This window comes from Accipiter gentilis, chromosome 1, assembly GCF_929443795.1.
Source record: "Accipiter gentilis chromosome 1, bAccGen1.1, whole genome shotgun sequence".
NCBI lineage: Eukaryota > Metazoa > Chordata > Aves > Accipitriformes > Accipitridae > Astur > Astur gentilis.
In genome coordinates, this window is record NC_064880.1 from 27,019,524 (window position 1) to 27,040,755 (window position 21,232).

At 42.4% G+C, this 21,232-nt stretch overlaps 1 protein-coding gene across 18 annotated transcripts in view; it reads right to left on the reverse strand.

The window, feature by feature from the left end:
* Nucleotides 1-3,299: 3,299 nt before the first annotated feature.
* The window catches only part of ABI2 (abl interactor 2), a 73,217-nt gene continuing 55,284 nt past the window's right edge, over nt 3,300-21,232 (reverse strand). For 9 of the 18 annotated variants that reach the window (XM_049799795.1, XM_049799710.1, XM_049799730.1 and 6 more), the window contains 4 exons: nt 20,839-20,997; nt 15,861-15,947; nt 15,362-15,535; nt 3,300-10,012 (listed from right to left, as the gene is read on the reverse strand). In XM_049799795.1, the coding sequence (XP_049655752.1) occupies nt 9,837-10,012; nt 15,362-15,535; nt 15,861-15,947; nt 20,839-20,997 (596 nt within the window). In that variant the 3' untranslated portion in view covers nt 3,300-9,836. The remainder of the gene's footprint in view (nt 10,013-15,361; nt 15,536-15,860; nt 15,948-20,838; nt 20,998-21,232) is intronic. The other 9 variants (XM_049799779.1, XM_049799769.1, XM_049799784.1 and 6 more) reach the window with 1 other exon arrangement.

The window sequence follows — 21,232 nt, forward strand, 5'->3', positions numbered from 1 at the left end:
CCAGTATATTTACTGGTTTTGTGACAGTAAATATTTATGCCTTATTTGCAAGTAAGTTATTTTCCACTGTGCGCACTGGTCTCGTAGTTGCACCATTGTATTTATTTAAATCAAAACAAAGGGGCCAGATCGTAGACACATAGCAAGAAGCTACAAATATGGGCTGTAATCCTTTTGGCACTATTAAAAGGAGCATGTGAGAGCCAAGGTTTCATACTCTGGACACAAAGGTAGCGGATGCTTCCATCCTAAAATATTAAAGAGTACAGCTGTAGTTGTGTTACATGATGAAGCGTATGGCCTTTGACACTTGCTAAGGTGGGTGTTGGGGAAAGCCCCGCTGCTGCAGGGGCAGCTGAGAGCATACAGCTGCATTTGTTAATCTGTTCCAGATCTGGGCTTAGTTTCCCCTCTGCCATGCAGCATTAACATCCACTTCTGTGAGCAGAAGGGTCCCTCCTGTTCAGCCAGGTTTCTCTGTGCGTGCAGCACAGGTGTAGAAAGCAGGGAGGTAGTCTTCTCAAACACTTTCATTGTAATTCAGGTCTTGGGGAGTTGCTTTGGAAGGGGAAACTAGGCTCTTACATCAGCAGTAATCATAGAGGAGAAATTATTTCAAAAACAAAAAACCCCACAGGTTCTAAATAACCCACAGGTAATATGTTTGAGGTGGATATGCTGGGGGGTCTGTCTAGTCTTTCAAAACATGTGGTTGGGGGAGGAGGTTAGGCACAAGTCTCACCATAAAATAATCCCGTTATTTTCTACGGAAGAGGAAAGCTCCTGCTTCACCCTGTGCAGTGGTTTCCTCCTGTGGCAAACCACCACTGCTTGCTCTGACTTGGTGCATGACCTCAAAGCCAAAGAGCTCCTCTCCTGAACTTACTCTGCAGTTTCCTGCAGGGCAGCAGTGACTGACTGACTGACACATCAGCGAGGCAAAGTGAAGGTACCTGGATCACTTTGGTTTCGGGTCTGATGGGAGAGGGAGCAGTTTTTTCATGTGCATTTTAAGATTTACTGTTCTTGACTTGCACATTTTAAAGGTTTTCTAATTTCTTCTTTCTGTGCCGTTCGGCAACCAGATAAGTCAGCTCAGAGATAAAAGTGTGGCCAGTTTTTCTCTGAGTTAAAATTATTTTTTCCACAGTTAAAGTAACCAAAAGTGCCATTTCAACAGCAGAAGGGCAAAAGAGAAATTTCCTCCTTATTACAGAAAACTATAGAACTAAATTGTTTTACTTCAGTGGCCCCATTGCAGGTAAACTTGTTTCTTAAAATCTTATTTTGAATAAGTGGATTTTACTATGAGTATTATTTCAAATATAGTCACATTAAAATCAGTTGCACTCCAGGAAAACAATATAAATTCCTGAAGGGAAGTAGTGTAGATGCAGCCAGAACATGTGAGTTTGGGTTGGGTTTTTTTTTTTATTTTTTCATTGTTAAGGTGTAGATTTTGTACTTGTGCAAACAGTGCTCCTCATTTGCAGGTGAGGGGAGTCTTACTTCTTTGGGGGAGATGTTTTCCCAAAGCCCATTTGTGGCTCCTGGTGTTTAGCTTTGCATTCCCTCGCACAATTGGGGCAGACTCCAAACCAGAGAGGATTTAACACTACGGGGATAGTTTCTCTTAGATGTTCTTGTAATGTTCTGGTGTTCTTTTATTTTGGAATTGTCAGGTGGTCTAAAGTTAAGTAATTTTCCTTTCTGAATTCTTTTTCTCCTTCAATTAAAAAAACGCCCATGAAGACTGACAAAACCAGTGTTAAGTTGCAGGTCAGCACTCACTAATACTGTGATCCAGTGAGTCAGAGGCTTTGTCTAGTTTTGAAAAGTTTAAGGCACTGAACTGCAAATGAGGGGACAACATCATGCTTATGCCTCACAATGTAAATTAAAGTAATTGTCACTAACATGGGAAAAATGGGGTTGATGGCTATTTGGTGCTCTGAGGCACTCAACAGGGTGAGCTCTCTGGGAGTCAGAAGTGTGTATCTTTGGCGAGAAGAGCTAGAGAAGTTGGAAGAACGGGAGGAACAGGAACTAGTGCTATACACACAATCCCCCACGGCAGGGATTTAGTGAGGGAAATGAGTGAGAAGGAACTTGAGTAACAGATTTTGGACAGCACCCCCCCACACACACCCTTATTTAAATGCTTAAAGGCAACTTGTCTTTTAGGAGACTTAGGAATTGAACCAACTGTTCCTTACAGTGGAAAATAGTTTCCTCCCACCTTCCCCAAGATGCCAAAGATGCATTCAGAGCTAAACTCCAGGTACACAGATGTGCTTGTACCAGCCTCTCCTGAGGCTAAGTTGCCAGGTGCTGCTGATGTGCAGCAGTGGTTTGGCAAGAGAACAGGGCTGTCAGTTAGATGTTGTGCACCTATTGCCTTTAACCAACGCTGGTAACTGGCTACACATCTGCAAAGGGCGGGGGCAAAGGCCAGTTTAGCAAAGAACCTGTGCCCAAGGCTCCCTGCTGCCGATTTGGTGCAGCACTATAAAGCTTGTACTTCTAAAAGGAAAACTAAATGCTTTGTCACAAGTTGCAACTGCAAATCTTAGGTCTCCTTCTAGTGGACTGCAGTGGACCAGAAATTAACTGGAGCAGCAGTTTGTTTTATGGCTTACACTAATTGTTAGCAGCCACTGGTGATATTCTGTATAATACTGGGGATGCAAATGTAAGAAAAAAGTGTCATTGCAATGATGATTTGTCTGTGCAGCAAACTTGTGCTGAGTGCTGTAAATACATTCATGTTTACTGCTTTAAAAAGAAAATTGCACATTTTATCTTTCAATGGGATTGCCTCCCCTCTTCTTCCCTTTCCAAAAAGAAAAATCAAAGCTCTTTTAGACTGATAGTTTCAGGTTGGGGGGAGCTTTGCCATATTATAAATATATATAAATATATGTATAAATATACTTTTTTAAGCATGGGAGAGGACAAAAAGAAATACTACATTATAGAGTACCCAATATAGATCATTATACAATGGAATATGCACAATTCAATAAAGATGTAGTTAAATTTAATAATCTGTTTTAATGCTCTGTCTTGCCATTTTCCTTTTTCATGAGTTCAGAACCCACATTGTGTTCTCAGGGCATCAGTGTTTGCCTCTGTAGGGGATCAGATATCATCTGATGACCTACAAGTTACCATTTATGTGCTCAGTCTCAATAAATTGCTTTTTATTGTTCCTTTGCACAGTTCTTTCCAGTGGGTCAGAGCTGCCTGTACCAGTAACATGGTGCACACCAGTTACAGGTCTAAAGAGGACCCCAGTGTGAAGGCTCACCTTTTCCATCTGCCTCCTTCCTTAGGTGTGCAGAGTCCCGTATAGCTCTGCTCACGCAAGAACAGCTGATGGCTGGTAAGTGTTCCTGCACCCCTTCTCTGGGGCCCACTGTAGGGAATTCAGCTCTGTTTGCCTCCTCCTGGGGTACGCTTGCAGGCTGGCCCTGCATCAGTCATCAGCTTTTACAGCAGAGATTTGAGGTGTTACATTAGTGGTGGTTACAGGAAAGGAGTAGTCATACTGAAGTGGAGAGGAGCTGCTGAAGGCAGCGGGCTGGATGCCAGCGATCATACCTTTGCTGGGGGTAGTGCTGTGCTCAGAGCTCCTCTGGGACAGGGCTCCTGCATACACAAGCAACTCTCCATGTCCTCACTGTTTTGAAAAGTCTGTAACCAAAGACAAAGAACGTGACGCAGCAGTGGCATGCTCACCGAACACATGGTGTGTGCTTTGTTCTTTTATTTAGGGCTTGTAACAAGAGGGTTTAGTACACAGCAACAGTTAATTCCAAGTACAATTAAAAAAATTTAAAAATTGGGTTTTGCACTCACTGGAAGGTGGTTCAAATGGCACACACAATAAAATGTTACTGGTGGCATACAGCTCCCCAGAGTCCTGCAGGCTGGGTCAGTTACAGTGGGCTCTGCACTCATCCACTGCATTCAGCAGTGCCAAAAGCAAAAGCACTGTGTGCTTCTCCTCTGACTGCAAACCAAAGGTGGGGGGGGGTGGGGGGGGGTATCTGCTTTCAGAAAAAAGTGCATGGACAAAATCCATGTTAGACACTGACATTTCCAGAGAATTCATAGAAATTACTTGTCCATGCAAGTTGCAAAAGACGCTTTTTCAAATGTGAAAAGAAGCACTTGTTCTTTACAAAAAAATCTCAGACATGTCAGCACTTTACCAAGGCGCTGTAATGGAAATGAATTTGTACACAGCTCTTCCTCACTAGTCAATAGTGGTAGGATTCTTCTGACGTTTTAAGAGAAACAGGAACAAATATACTGCACGCATTTCAGTGGAGTCACCACATCGGTGTTCAGCAGGATGCTGGGTGTAGGCTTACCTCTGGACAACAGGCTGCTGCTGACTTCATTGTTTTGTAATAAGCAAAGGTGCTAATAAAACTACTATGTCTAGAGTACCAAAGAAAAAACACTTCCTGCATGGGCAGGAGATTGCACAAAATACATGGGTGGGCTTGTTTGGGGTTTTGTTTGTTTGTTTTTTAACAAAAGCAGCAGAACAGCATGGTCTGTGAATTATTCTTTGTAACAGCAGTTAGCAAACCTTGGCCACATCAAGCTTTCAGCAACCTTCCCATGCACATGATGTGGGGGTCCCACTATTCTTGCAGTTTCAAAATCAAAAAGTAGATTAATAGGACTGTTACTACACACTGACTTTAGCTACTAGGGAAAAAAAAAACCAAACAAAACAAAAACCTACAAACTGTTCCCTTCTTGCATTATTCTGACCTCTGCGTAAATACCCTTTGATCCACAAAATGTGGCAGTGCCTAATACTGAGAGATGACAAAAGGTAGGGAAGGTGAATAGACCTGTAAGCACAGTGATCTCTTGCAAGTGGTGCCACATAAGCTATACCCATCATCTACTGCTACTGCTCAGTTTATACCACCACTGTCTCTAGAGATTAGGGTACTTGCCTTAGAGAATGCAACACTGCTGTACATTTCTCACTGACACTGTTGTTGAAATACGTAGGAACTGAAGTCTCTGCACAGGGTTTGTAATGCTTCCCAAAATGCTGCTGTGCTCAATCAGTAACTCTCTATACTCCCACTGCAAGTACCACTCTCAGTAGGAGCCACAGCACCACAGTCTTTCCAAGAGCATCCTCTAGCAGCTTCCAACAACTTGCCCTGAAGAGAATACAGATGCTGTTTTGCAAGATGTTCTGTCCCACCTCTGGGAGGAGAAGCCCTGTAAATGCTCCCAGTTTACTAACCCACACAAAGTCCCATCCTTTCCAGACAGGAAAACAGGAAAGTTTTGCTTTATGGCTTAAGCATAAAGCTTCAGGCTTTATGCCTGAAGCCCAGAGATACAACTAATAAAAAGAGTGCTCATTTCCAGCAGAGAGGCACATGCGCAGCGCTTGCTAGGAAGTGGTGGAAGTTGCTGGGAAGAGCACAGCATGTAAGTCACCATCAAGCAGAGGTGGGAGATGCCCCAGAAGCACAACACTTTCTATCAGTGCACAACCCTCCTGCACCTCTAGTCAACACGCACGTACACACCAGGCAGGCAGCCTACCCTCTGCTAAAAAGCAGTCTTCCTGCTGCGTCGCTTTCTCCTCATGATCAACTGAAACACCTTAGATAAAAGTGCCACTTTTCAGAAGCTGCATTGCTGCCCGTGTCATCTTTGGCTGTCGCCAAGAACCCGTGGCAGCAAAGAAAGAAAAGGCCCAGGAGCTGTGAAAGGAGAACAAACTGCTCTAGCAAGAACTAGCTGGGTCTAAGCCTTCCTGGCACCCACTGGTAAGCCATCCAGCCACAGACCACTGGGGAGCTGTGGTTCAAACCAGCAGCAAGCTGCAGCCACTTTCAGGAACACCCAACTCAACTAATCACAAGGACAAGCCAAGTCCCAGGAATGTGGTCAGCCTCCTGATAACACACACCAAGTTCTGCCATCTACCCCAGAGTCATGCCGCACCTCTTTCTTATCCTCCAATGAGACCAATGGTTCTTCAGCGCATCAAGTGTCTGCCTGTGTCTCACCAGTCAAGGCAGCAAGTCTTCAGGCACACCATCAGGATCCTCAAGCATAAAATTTGCTGCTGGCCCCTCCTGCCCCTCTCAGCCCTCTGCTGCAACAGCCAGCAAGATAAACAACATCAAGTTTATGGGGGGGGTGGGGGGGGGTGGAGGGGTGGGGAGGTGGGGGGGTGGAGAAAGGAGGCAGGGGGGAGAGATGGGTGAGACACATGCAACCTCAGCCATCTCTCTTAGGCTGGAAGGCACCAAAATAACCCACTTCGGCACCAGATGGGGACAGACTTGGTTGGACCTCTTCTCACACAGGCACATGGCAGAGAGGCAGGTGTAGTTAATAGCTTTGTACCTGGGGCCAAAAGCAAGGAAGAAATCTCTGATACAGCAAACCAAGGCAAAACTACACCACTAGAGGATGCTGATTTCTGTGCACGGTGAAAACAGCTGGCTGGGCTAAGGCAGCTCTCACAAAGGGAGAAACATTCTGGCTGTACAGCAGCACTCTGGGCTATTCTGGAGTGTCTCCCCCCACCTCTCTCTCATGCGTACACACTGCTGATTCAACAGCCTGTGATGCTGAACACCTTCAGCTGTGGCAGCAGAACTCAGTGAAGAGATGTTGTGCACCTACTTGAAATACTGAGGTGTTTCTTCCCAGCCCCATTCTCCACCCCTTTTAAAGTAAACATGTAAATTAAAAAGGGGTGGGAGGAGTAGGTTTTGGAGAAGAAGTACATGGGACAAAACTGGAAACACAACCCTCACTGACTTCACTAGCATGCAATCTATGTAACATTAATATACAAAGACTGTTTACCTTGGCCTCATCTATGATCATTACATCACATCATCCCCAAATGAGCCACAAAATTAAAATCTGTACAAAATAAAAAATATGCATAAAACTCAACAAATTTCTTTACATCAGTACTGCATAATAAAGCATAAAAACCAGCAGGAGGTGACCCAAAAATTCCATCCACAGCAGCTCTTGCAGTATAAATAATTCCACATGCTATCAGCAGGGACCAAACTAACCCCTGGCCCATAAGACCAGAGCCAGTTCTTTAAAGGAGCTTCATGCATTCCACTTCCAAGGTTTTGCAGCCTCATCTGTACTGAGCTCTGGCAAGCATTCAGCACATCCTAGAGTTCACACTGCTCTGCTCTCGCAACACAGAAAACTTGCAAGATGAACAACCAGCTGAATGAAGATCAAGAACATGGGTGTGTATCACACACAATCCCCACCCGCCTGTCAGAAGTATTCAAGCGCATGCTCTTACACATTTCACTAATGCATGACCTCCCAGCTGGAGCATGGGTGCACAGGGAGAGAGGTTCGGCTCTCATTTACTAGCTCACTAAGCTGCCATAACTTGATGCGTTTGAGCACCCTGTGCTCAGTCTTTACCACAAACATACCCAGGGCAAGAAAAACCCAGGAAAGCTCTGATAGTCCCAGAAAACAAAGTCACCCTGTGCACACCAAAGGCTTGTGCATAATGCTGTTCAATCACCCAGGCCACTAGCTGGGCTGCAAGCACCACCTCCCTGTGCAAAAAAGTATAGACCTGCCCTATGACACTAGAAACGGTCGTGCCAGTGACTGCACAACCCGTGTTTTTTCTAGGCTTGCTCCCAGAGAAATGATGGGCTGAGGGAACCAAACATAGCTGCTTCTGTTAGTCTTGCTGCGAGACCAACATTTTCCCAGAGGAAGGCAGAAGAGTATCTGTTCTGGTTAACACTCTTCCCAAACAGTAATGCTGTCAGCTTCCAGAAAGAAGATAACCGTGTCTTGGTGACAGAGCTGTCGATTGAGCAGGGGAGAAAGTAACTTATCATCACACCAGTTTCTTCAAAGTTGTACCTCCTGTACGCTTCAACCAAACTAGTTCCTTATGCTCAGTCACATGAGTTAATGCACTCTTCCGCAAACTCACAGTGGGTGATCACATTCATCCGTATCCCACAAACCCACCTCACCTGTTTGTCTCCTCTTTCCTCCCTCTTGAGCAGCTATGGCACCTCCCTGCCCAGGTTTGCACCAAACCCACGTCTCCATCCTGATATCGCACCAATTACCAAGCAAGGGGATTGGGTCAATTACCTGTACCATTGCCAATACCGTCACAAACCCAGCCCCAGTAGTGCTCTCTTGTGCGCTGCTCTGTTTTACACACGGGCCTCAGAAGACAGCAGCAGCATTGTCTTGCCTTTGATAAGCTACTGTTGGTACCAGCTGGAACCCAGCCAGGTGACAGACAAAAGTTGTCTGGGAAGATGCCCTGGCCCAGGAGGCTCTCTACAATACAGGGGTCAGCTCAATTTGCAGGCTAACAGGACTGCAACAGGAGGTTTAATCAGTTCACTCTGTTAATGCATGACATTTACCCAAAGATTTCATTTAGTCCTACCTAAGGGCAGACTAGTACAGCCATCACTTTACACTGATCTGCTAGGCAGAATCACTGAGCAGCATTTTTAACTGAGACTAGATTAAAAAGCAAACTATCAACACATGGGGCTACAGAGCCTTCACTTGGTATTACTCCACCCCAGATCCACCAGTACAGCTCAAAATATCTATTTCTTTATGATAAACAATGGAGAGGGCTGGGGGAAGAGCTAGGACTACTACTAGTTACTGCTTGGATTTCCATGGGAAACCAGTACGCACAACAGCCCTTTTTACTTCCACTGAAGAGATTTTGGCAACAGACATGAAGACGACAATTGCCGTTTGTCCTGCCTCTGCACAGGGCTCTCACAGTACATATGCAAATCTAGTCATCCAGTAAAAAATAGCCAATTTACAATACCTGATTGAATTTTTAAGGTTATATTGTGCATAAGACTAAAGCTGGGGGTAAGTTTCTCTAGTGCAAGCAGGCGTGAGTAGATTTGAACCTTAGATCACAGCCCCTAGAGTTTATCCTCAGACCCCAGGAGGACCTGTAAACTTTGTTTTGCCTTCACCATCAATGGCACCTGTGAGTTCTGTTTAAACCAGCTCACTGCAGAGAGGAGCACATTTACATCAGTGCAGAACACAAAACAAATCTGTGGTGTTCAAAAGATGAGGAAACGGGAGTGGGGGTCCTCTGGGCTGCAGCCATCTTAATTGTCTAAACTGAAAGGTGAGTGAATGAAAGCCAGCTCTGTGTGCCCCTGTGGTCAGCCTACATGTGCAGAGCAGCTGCAGAACTGTTTATGCTAAAGATGTATCCAACTATCTGGAAGTCAGTTACAGGAACAGCTCTGTGTAGAAATCCCAGTGTAGCTAGCACACATCTGTTCTTCCAGCTGCACAGGAGTGTAGTGTAGAAACAGGAGGGGTGTCCGCTGGCCAGTAACCCTTCACTGCAAGCATCCAGGACATCCCAAGCGCCAGGCACTGCTGCCAAGGGTAGTACCACAAGGGCACACAGGATTCCTGAGACAGATCCCAAAGCCTGTCAGAAGAAGTCAGAATTCGAGTAAAGTATCAGCTACTCGAGTTTGTTACATCTGAATGGGTCAGCTTAATTAAACTTCAAGATGGCTCAGGATAGCCTCTGCTGGCAGCCGGAAGAGCCATTTGTTCAAACAACTCAAGTCACTATTGTTTTATAATGGGGGGGAGGGGGAAGGGGAAGGGAGAACCAAACCCGAAAGAGTGGTCGTTACAATTATCCTTCATTCGGTTACACTGGATGGGGCCCCAGAGGCTGTTGGAGAACTGGGAAGCCCTGACAGCTCCTGCAGCAGGAGATGCAGTGTTCTGTCCTCTAGTCTTCACTCCGAGTAATGCATGATTGACTCCACATAGTTCCCTGGGAAGAGCCCCGTCACTCCATTCATGACCCCCTCATACCAGCCGTCATCATTTTTCTTGATGACATAAATGATGGCACCTTCCTGAAAGGAGAGCTCATCTTCTTTGTCCTTTGTGTAGTCATAGATTGCCACCACTAGGAAAGAACAGAGCATGACTGTTAGGAGAGGTACAGGGAGGAGGAGGAAAATCAACCTACCTCATATAAAGTTCTCCACGTTTGAGGCATCTCAGAGAACTCTACTACCTCACCTCTGTGTGTGCAGAATGACCTGCTGAGAGGGGCAGTTTCTTCCAACCCCCTTTGTAAGAGCTCATGCTGTGAAGCACATTAGCCAGGACTACTTTAACTCTTCTATTCTTACTACTTCCAGACCCACCAGAGGAAAAGTTTACAAATATATGATAAATTTTTGATGTGGAATGATACAAAGAGGTGGATGTAATCCCCATGGCTATGACCACTCAGACCTACTCTAAGATTCGTGTAGTGGGTATATATTCTAAACCAGATCTCTGCACAACTAAGTCAGCAGGAAAACATGAAAGAGGGAGAGTAATAAGAGCTCTCTTCAGATGACAAGAAGAATGTGCCAAGGCTAATGTCCCAGACTTCCATCTACCTTAGCTACCTCCACATTTAAATCAGTAAAATGCATATGTGCAAGCCCCAGTAGCTAGAAGTCACTCCCACGGTATATAGTGCCAAGGTTGAATCCCAGTTAGGAGCGAGGAAATAAGTAAGGTGGTTCTTTGAAACAAAACGTACACCTACTGTATCAGGACATTTTTCTTACAGATGCAGAATATTTCACTGAAGGCACAAAAGCTGCTAGGAAAGTCAAACAAATGGGACAAAGCACTGGCAAACATTAGAGAGCACTGTCCAGAAATGGCAGAAAATAGACATGAACTTGGTATGTTTTTCCATTCTCAGTCCTATCATTATGTGTTCCATACAGAAAATGAGCTATGCCAGACTCTGAATACTTTAACAAATAGCATCAGTCACTGCTTTGAGCACTTGGCAATGAAACACGCAGCGCTGCCATTGAAACAAAATGGATGTTGGACAGGCATCCTAAAATCTTGTACTGGGGATAGAAGGGAAGATAATCTAAACCAAAGCAAGGAGAAAAAAATAACAGCATGTGTTCATAAGCACAGTGTCAAAGAGCCCTACTAAAATCATTCTTTTCCAAAGAAAAGAGGTCATTTCCTTTTGAAGGGAGCAAAGGAATCAATACAAATATTTACTAGGGAAACCTGGATCCTGAAGAGCTTAATAAAGTAAAATACACAAATCAATCCCAGTGGAGAATCAGAGTAAGTACAGAGGTTTTTTGTGGTTTGTTGGTTTTGTTTTTTTTTTTTTAATAAATCTCCCAAACAGGAGATTTGTATCATTTGACCACAGCATATTTAAAGCACACATATTGCTGGCTCTACACTTACACCAGCACAGTTGTTAAGTAACTCATTCTAACTAGTTTTAGACGTATCATTCTAAGAAAACAACACAAATGGAGAAATGAGTAAATATTTAGCTTGAAAAACAGAAGTCACTACATGAACATGTGATACATTCAATTGAAGTCCTTCAAAATTCCTTTTTAAATGCCTTCTATACCTGTTTATTTTAAAACATTTCTTCCTAGAGTCACTGTGCTGTTGTTCATCATTCTCTTGATAATAATAATAATAATAATACAAGGATCATGGGAACTTCTAATTCCTTTCTTTCTCATTTTTGAGTGTACTCTAGTCCCTTCTGATACTGAATGGATTCATTATTTTGCGATCACAAGTAGGAAACTCTTCCCTAAATTTGTGATGAAAATTCGTGTCTTGTTAAGCCTCTTAAAAATTTACCAGAAGCCTGGCTTTGTTTTGGCATCACCATTGCTTCCTCCTCCTGCATGTTACTTTTGTACTGGCAACATTGTTCTCTCTAAAAGATTGCTTAAACCTTCTGTCTGTAGTCCCACCAGTTCAAGCTGTGAGCTTGTCACATGCCACAAGTTACCAGGAGCCCAGGCCAGTATTGCAAAAAAAACCTCCAGATGAGACAGGAAGCAGCAATACTGACTCGGGAGGTGGCATCCTTCCCTGCAAGACTGAGCCAGAACCTCTTTTAGTTTCTATCTGAACACATTTCAATGCAGATACAAAAACCAGCATTACTCATTTAGGTTGATATTCTTCCAATCAGTGATCTTTCATTCTTCGACAATTACATAGAGTTTGGCTGAATTCTGTTACGTCAAACTGACCACAAATGTAGGCCAGACTGATTATCCAACTGAAATCTGATAGCTGTGACCACACACTTTCTCCATGTAGTATGAGGGCAATTTTTGCTTCTGGATGCCCATTTCTGTTCATCTGATTTGCAAAGTTGGGACGTTTTCTTACCTTTTCATGCCACGCACCCAGACACAGAGCTCAATGGAAAACTGCAGTGCGCTTTCCTGGACATTGCAGGCTGGCTGTTGCTATTACAGCCATGTGGTAGTGTCCTCAAGTTCAACATCCCCAGTACTGTAATTCCCTAAGAGTTTCTCCACCTGTTCAAAATGGATCTGGTATTCACTTCCTTCCTCAGCTGTAGGTTAGAGCATGTCTTAATATTAAATACACCTCCCACACTGCATGACCCCTTTACTGAATAGGATCATACTGAATCCCATCTCAATATATAGCAACCCTCTGTATCTGACACCTCCTTGGGTGTCCCAGGTTCCACATTCTCACTTTTGCAAAGGTTATCTACACCAATCCTCCTAGAAATGCTTTCACATGAACTTATATAAGTGAGCAGTCATACCACAAGAAGAAGCACAAATCCTAGGAATTGCTACTCTACTTTTGAGGGCTAATAGTGTTTCAACAGCTATTTCCTTCCACCAGTTTTCTCCACTTGGAATCATGTGGCACAGAATACTCTTTATAGGAACTTAAGGAGTTGCCATAGGAATAATTATTTTGCAGAAGATAAAGCATTATTAGTTCACAGCAGGATAAGTATACACATTCCTTGAGTATGAAAGTCCTTTTTTAGCATGGGGCTTTTCATTAACTTTAAAGCTTGTTTACTACATAAAAAAAAAATATCCCATCCAAGAACTTCTTTCCCAACTCCAGCAAAGCAGTCAAATCTCAAGACATGGGCTGAATATAAGTAGAGCTGTTCATATAACTACAACAGAATCCAGACCTATGTCAGTATGTAATTTTTCTGGTATCTGAAAACTACTATTTAACAGTTCTTCATACCTTGTAAGCACTTTAATTTTTTATTACTTTTATGAGAGTTTCTAAGAACAGAATAACCTTTTAGATGTTTTAGTCATCTAGTTTTCAAAATAAAGATCAAAATTATGTTTTTGCATGACACTCTACATCAATACAAGAGAATGTTTGGTTTCCTATACTTCTGCTTTTCTACAGGAAAAATGTCCTGACTAAAAGCCTGACTTTCTCCAGCTTATCTTTAAAGACTCCAATTACAGTTTTTGCTATCCCACATGATTTTCCCTGTGAATATCAAACTACAAGTGCCTGGACTGCCTGCAGAGATGGAACAGATCTGTCCATATGTGCACCTATATAAATTATTTTAGTTCACAAGCTCATAGAAGTCATGCAGAAAAGCAGATCAGAACAACATGCTATAAGTCAAATGTCATTATTTCTTCAAATAGAAAGTTGTTTTCCCAGGCCATGTGCCACATGATTTTGTGGCTTCTCTTCCCCACAAACACCACCACCCCCCGTCCCACTGCATTAGTATGAGACACTATAAACAGACAATGCACATCAGGATCCAATTTCTTCTCTTTTGCTCCTAGCTCAAATGCCACTGCAGATTTGCTGAGGGCCAGGTGGCAGGAATAGCAGAAACATAACAAAGATAGTGATAAGAATGTAGAATTAGGCTAAAGAGTATCTTATGCCTGGAAAAATACAGAGAAAAATCTTGAAACTCACTCTCCTATCAAAAAGGAACATGCCTGCAATCTTCATCCAGCACAAAATGCATCAAACACAATGAAACTGAGCAGATACTGTGCATTCTCAGAACTTCCTGGTAAGAAGTAGTTCATTAAGTAATGTAGCACATCCAGTATTTGCTGAAACGAACTGTACTGGTCCCAACCTGAAGAAATTTGCCATCCTCTCCCGAAGAAAGAACTGCAGCATCAGGAACCCCACCGCACTCCAAAACCTGATTTCGTGAAGCTAGGTCAGTAATATCAGGAATACCCTCCAAACTGCACAGCAAGAGAAGTACTTTGTATGAGATCCCTTTTTTCCCTGTCCGCCCTCATGGAAATAAGCTTCCCTGACAAGAATAACTGAAGCAACTTTTAATCAAACAAAGAGCCTGTGTTCATCAACAGAATACTAGTGACACTTGCTGTCAATCAGAGGTGTGGAGAGGTCAATAGATAAAGCAAGTCATGTAAACACCTTGCAAGTCAGGCACTTTGTCCAAAAAATGGTCTCAGCTTGTCAGCAAAGCTTGGGTACTCCTTGCACTAAACACACCAGCTAGATGGAGGGTGGGGGAGTAACAAAAAAACTCCCACATATTCCTCTATCTCCCTCAGGAACAGTAGTATTTTCTTTGGGCTGGAGTTGGCAGAAATTGCCTCTTCCATCTCTTTTTTTTTTTTTTTCCTCCCCTGAAATCCTGCACTGGGTTTATCTTTGTGGCATTCTTGAATTTTTTTCCCTGATGCAGACTGAATGTTTCTAACAGTCACTCAGCTGAGATGCCTGGTTACTTTGCAACATTAGATTTTATATCACCTTTTACTAAGAGGTACATGACCCTGTTTCAGAGGAGAACACAGGGCAGTAAATTTTTTTTTATATTCAAGTGCCCCTAAGCCATTTACCTACTCAGTTTATTTTACCTGTAGTTTTCATCCAGCATGTTTCCACACATCTACTTCAGAACTGGAAGACATCTAGATGCAGCCATGCAGCAATGCCTCAGTTAGTCAGTCCTACACAGACCCAGCACTTTTTAGCTTAGCACGGTCCCACACTGGTACAGCATTGCAGCTTCCAGAGTCCCAAACACACATTGCAGCACTTCTCCAGATGCACTCATATGTTCAAAGTTCAAGTGCAACTGCAGCACTGATTCATTCATCTTTGACTTTGTATACGTTTGATTATTAGGATTAAGCAGACTACTGAAAGGGGAGTCTCAAGTAGATTACAGAGGATTTAAAAAAAATACATAATTAGCCCGCTCTCCCTTTGTGGAGAAAGGGGCGAAGGACTCAGACTCAAAGAACAAAAGTTAAGCTACTCTTCTAAGTTGCCATTTGGAGGAGCACCTCTATCACAGTACCAAATACTGGCTACAAAGGAGTCCAGGCAGACTCCACATCCAAAGCAGGATGGCAGGAGCTTACACAGAATGTTGTTACAAACATGACCCTACCATCTCTACTAGCTCTAAACCTACCCTTTTCTAAGTAGGTCCTTGGTGCCCAAGGAGGGTCCTCCTCAGCATATGGATCACTGTACTCCACCACAGCTGCTTCCTCCTCCTCATAATCTTCTGGAGGTGGTGGTGGAGGTGGAGATTCATCAAACACTGGCTCATCCACAGGTGGTGGTGGGGGAGGAGTGTCTGAAACTGAAAATAAGCAATAGTGTGACCATGAAAATGTCTCTAGAACCATGGTAGCAGGTTGAAGTAATACTCCCTATCCCAATTAGTTGCGCTGGGACCAACAGTTAGAGCTTGTGAAAGTGCACTAGAGCCAATAAAATTCAGAGAAGGAAGGATCAGATTCCTCCAATAAAATTACTCCCTTTTCCCTCCCTTCACAATTTCAGACAAACTTGCAGAGGCAGTAGAGAAGGCAAAATTCTGGCTATATATAGGCAAATCTTTCATCCACTCAAAACAAAAGCCACATCCAGTAATAAATCATAGCACAAGGAAGCAGCAAACTTACTGTTTTCTTGAACTCTGGCCACAAATCCCATTAGTGGTAACTGTGGAGTTACCTGTAGGATGGAGGGGGGAGGAGGAGCAAGGGATGCTGCCACAGAAATTAAAAAGAGAGAGGTATTCAGTTAGAAACACAACAAAGCGGCAAACAGGAAAGTAGACATCATCACCACTCAGACAGTGTAGCAGTCTGCCAAGAAGCTGAGATAAAAAGGCTGACATTTAAAGAAAAATGGCTCAGGTGGTTTAAGCATATTCCTAATCCTTACTTCAAGATTTCTCAATTTTTAAAATTTCCAACCCAGCTCTTTTTCATAAGATTAAGAACCCATGCTGAAGTATTCTTCTGATCTATGAGATGCCCTTAAGTTGAAGTTTATTACTACAGCAATATAGCACTTTGTGAACAGACCTAACAAATATATCAAGAGGATTGTCTCCCTATAATCCTCCACCTTTCAAATCAAATTGATATTTACAGAGGTGTCGTGGTTTAACCCCAGCCAGCAACTAAGCACCACGCAGCCGCTCACTCACTCCCCCCCATCCAGTGGGATGGGGCAGAAAAGCGGGGAAAAAAAAAGTAAAACTCCTGGGTTGAGATAAGAACAGTTTAACAGAATAGAAAAGAAGAAACTATTAATGATAATGATAACACTAATAAACTGACAACAGTAGTAATAAAAGGATTGGAATGTACAAATGATGCGCAGGGCAATAGCTCACCACCCAGCTAGTCCCCGAGAAGCGATTCCCTGCCCCCCACTTCCCAGTTCCTAAACTAGATGTGACGTCCCATGGTATGGAATACACCGTTGGCCAGTTTGGGTCAGGTGTCCTGGCTGGGCATGAGAAGCTGAAAAATCCTTGACTATAGTCTCAACAATACTGAGCAACAACTGAAAACATCAGTGTTATCAACATTCTTCTTCTACTGAACTCAAAACATAGCACTGCACCAGCTACTAGGAAGACAGTTAGCTCTATCCCAGCTGAAACCAGGACAAGAGGTGACTTCTTTAACAGCATCCATGAAGTCTTAGTAATGACAATTGATATAACTAGTTTTCTCCAAAATGTAGGCCAAAAAACCCCATCAAATGAGGCAGCTATTTTAGGCAAAACAGAAAAAGACGCCTTTGAGAACTGAGCATACTTGGAAGACAGGGACTTCTGACCTCATTGGTAGAACAAAGCACACTGTGCTGCTGCTGAACAACAGGGCCTATTCCAGATGTCCTGTCTCATTTCCTTCCCACCTGATTTTTCCAGACCACTGCACTGAACTCTGAACAACCCTTTTACTGGTACCAGAAGAACTGTCTTTGTACAATACATGTGAATTCACATTTAAAGAAGATACTCTCAGCCATCTGCAAATGTTGTAACACTGAACTGTGGTTTAAGCTAGGAATGAAAGTTTCAGTTATCTATTTAAGTTAAAAAAATAGTTAAGTAGTTTTATCTAATTTTAGTACCACTTTGCAGATGTAATGCAGTAATATTTTTTAAGCAAGTTACAACATTATTTTTCAGAAAGCACACCTCAGGAAGAGCACAACTAAGTAATGTTCTTGTTAGTAGTGGCATACATTTAGTCATGTCCAAAAAGAATGAGGGAAAAAGGTCTACATTTCATGTACCAATCATTTAGTTAGCTTGCAGAACAGAACTAAATAAATATCAGACTACTTCTAGAACTGGTAAGAACACGGCCAGGTATGATGTAGTATTTTTCAAAATTAATTCACATCACCATAGCAAATGAAAAGAACTCTACAGCATTTGAAGCTCGTGTCAAAATTTTTTCTGTTTGCTTATTTCAGTAACTATTATCTGAAGTGCTTTGAATTTCTTCTGTCACTCACATTCCTTTCACAACCACACACCCCAAACAAAAAAAACCAACAGAGCAACCATCCTTTTTGTTGCAAAAATATCCTTGTACCTCCATATGAAGCAAGCTCCATTATCTCACCATTTAATTGATACTTCTTGATAAAAACTGAAATACCTTTCTAATTACAGCTTCTTTGACTTGAATGATATGGCCTCTGAGAGTACTTATTCCTTCAAGTGTAACCACAGTAGCTGGAAAAATATTTGGTCTTGCATTTTTTCAAAGCAGGAAAAGGGAACTTGAAGTCCTACTGAAATGCAGTAATATTCATGAATTCAGCATTCTTATGCAATTATGAAGTCCCTGCCTTTTTAACTATATATGCTATAAAAATGTTCAGTTTCAAAATGTTTCCTCTATTCAACATCATATGGATTCATACAATTCATATCTCTCATAGAAGACTAGCTTCAGTTTCCTAGGTCCCTTCAGTGTACTTTGTTTGTGTGCTATATATATTTCTTTGAAAGTAATAATGAGGCTTTCCATATAGAAAAATAAATCACTCAAGACAAGTACTCCAAGCAAATGCAAAAATATCCCTTAGTTTAGTTTGGATTGTGTAGTTTAATCAAAATGGTGATGCTAACACTAGCTGACATAATTTCTTGTTTATCTTAACCATCTGGTTTGTGCTTCAGTTTATGCACACTGCTGGGACTATTATATCACATTGTCTCCATATGATAATAATGACTCTAAGCTAGTTTTGACCTTTAGGAGCCAATACAATAAATACTATATTAATAATGACTTTGTTTATAAAGTGCATCGGAAGAACTTCACTGTACCTCTGCTGTCTCAAAACATGAGATAAATACCAGCTTAAAAGTTCCCTCCCAGCTTCCTTCCATGTAGACCATTGGTAGATTAAGAGTTCCTCTACACAGTTGCTGTAAATTAATTCAGAAAGGCTCAAGAGCACCTTCCATCAGATTGCTTCAGCCTGGTAAGAATTCAGCTATACAAATAGTGTGTAGTGCAGACCATCATATCTCAATACTTGCCCAGTTTCTTCCACAGGGTTTTTAGCCTGTGCTAAGCTCTATACTGCTTAGATACTGGTATCTAAGGTTGCAAAGTTAAAACACTTGTTAGGTGGCATGGCTGGCAAGAGTGGCTTTGGGACAGACATATGCTGAGATCACTTAAGGTCTGCATTTCTTAGTATTTTATTTTCAGCTGTTAAAAAGGTCTCACCATGAAGTAGAGCAATTCTATTATCTTAGAAGTGGCATTCAAAAGAACAGGGCAAGGCACGTATCTTTAATGCTCCTGTGAAGTGAATAAACAAAAATTACTATGCCAACATACTAAAAAATGGAAGTGGAGAAAACAGTACTGCTCTGTTGCCAGACAGCCTGCAAAGAAGAACAAGCCATAGCTGGCACACCCCTCTGCCTGTTGTAACGTCTCTTTTTCACCTCTTAAGTTTGTGTTTTCTCCCTCTCTTCAGGAATGCTGAGAAGACCTATCACGACTAACCCTGCTCCTTACAGACACAACAGTCCCTCTGTTCTTAGGGTCTTCCATCAATTATGCATGCTTGAGCATCCTCTCCTTTCAAGGTACAGGCCAAAAAAACCTTGGTTTAGTATAACTGCAAAGCTAATAAAGTCTGTATTCTGCTAGGTACATTAAAAAAAGCCTCTTACTACCACTGCTTATTTATGTTGTATCAAGTATGCCAGTATAACTGAACTATTTTTTTTTGTGATTTACAGCTCAAGTGACTAATCACCATAATCATTATCTTCTTTTGGGGAAGACAGACTGAATTGTGGTTATGTAACTTATTTAAGGTCTATTTGGCATCTTCTGTGATTGTCTATTAACAACGCAATGGTAGCTTGCAGAGAATTATCCCTTTGCTAAAGCAGAAATGCACAGCAGTTGTCAGAAACTCTCTGGATATACTGAAAATCCTCTTTACTGCAAAGGTAATCCTGAAAGGTTTCCTTTTTTGCTATTACCCTTTCCTTCTTGCCTATTCCCTTTCAGCCTTCAATACACAAATAATGTGTTTAACAAATGCCACATATTTCAGGCAACTGGACTACAATTTAGTCATATAACCTCCACCACCCCCTTGTCCCCAGCAGGACCATTCATTACCTTCTGAAGTTAAGCACACACAGCTCTTTGCAGGGTAGCTCACAAGCAGTAATATTTGAACCTGATCAAATCCCTTAAAAGCAGATTGCAGCACTTGACCTAATTCCAAGTTCAGTGGTCAATTTAAAAAAAACAAAAAACCAAAAAAAACCAAAAACCACCACCAAAACCCACCACCGCAACAACCACAAAACACAAACGCACTGTAGTGCTTGCGAGTCAACATTCAGTCTTGCTGGTAATAGGGCATTTCCTAACAAGGAACCTTCAGTATGTCCCCTGCATCTTTCTGTAGCTTTGTCAAAAAAGAAAGTCTCCCCTACTCTGGAATCAAATCACATCGCATCAGAAGCACATGGAAAAGGACTCCTTAGATAAAAAGCTACTGTGTTCTGCCTGACACACAGGACACGCCACTCCTTGTTGATATCTCGTCCTGCTTTCTAAGACAGGTCACCCATTAAAATAACATCACCTGTGGACTTAGCAGATGACACAGCTCCCTTGCATCCCATACCAAATACCACTGGTGTGTCTAAGGTGTCTAAAGCTTACCGTTGTATAACAATTGCAACTTCTTGAACTGTCCATTAATCATAAGGAAAAAACATACAAGATAAAGACTGATTCATGAAGAGTCAATGTTCTGGTGCAAAATCAAATACCCATCCCACACCAAAGCAGATACATGACACATGGTGTAGCAAAGGACTAAAGCTTGTCTAATAGGGACTGTGAGATCAAAAGCAACTTATTTTGCAACAAAGCCACTATTGTTTTAAGCTGTTTGCCATAAGGGAAGCTGAACACTCTGTACTTGGACTGCAGCTTTGGCATGGCTACCAGAAACATACTGGAAGTTACCTGAGACTAACTGCACGATCTGCAATAGAGACAGAACATAAGATTTCAGAGATCTGAAGGCCACTACTGCATTGAATGCAAAAGAGCAGGAAAACTTTCTTACCTGGGTTCTGGTTATAAAATGGTCCTCCATTCATCTGGTTCTGAAGGCTTGTCTGTGATGTGATTGAAGGAGGACGCCGATATGGCAAAGATCCCCCTATTGTTGGGGGTGTGTGTCTAGATGCAGGCCTGTTCATGCTGTAGAACTGAACTGGGTGACCTAGGTTAGAAAGAGAAATGTATTAGCAGAGAGAAGAATGATGCCTGCCTTTTTTATATCTGCATTCAATATTCAAAGGCTTGGAAAGGTCTCTGTTTTTTTAAGACAGTCTGCATCCTCGGAGCAGTCAGCCAGTTCAGCTGCCAGACTGGCAGGACACTGGATGTCTCAACAGCAACACAAAAAACAACTCTCCCAACTGCCTGTACTCAGCACTGCTCACAAAAGCCAGTAT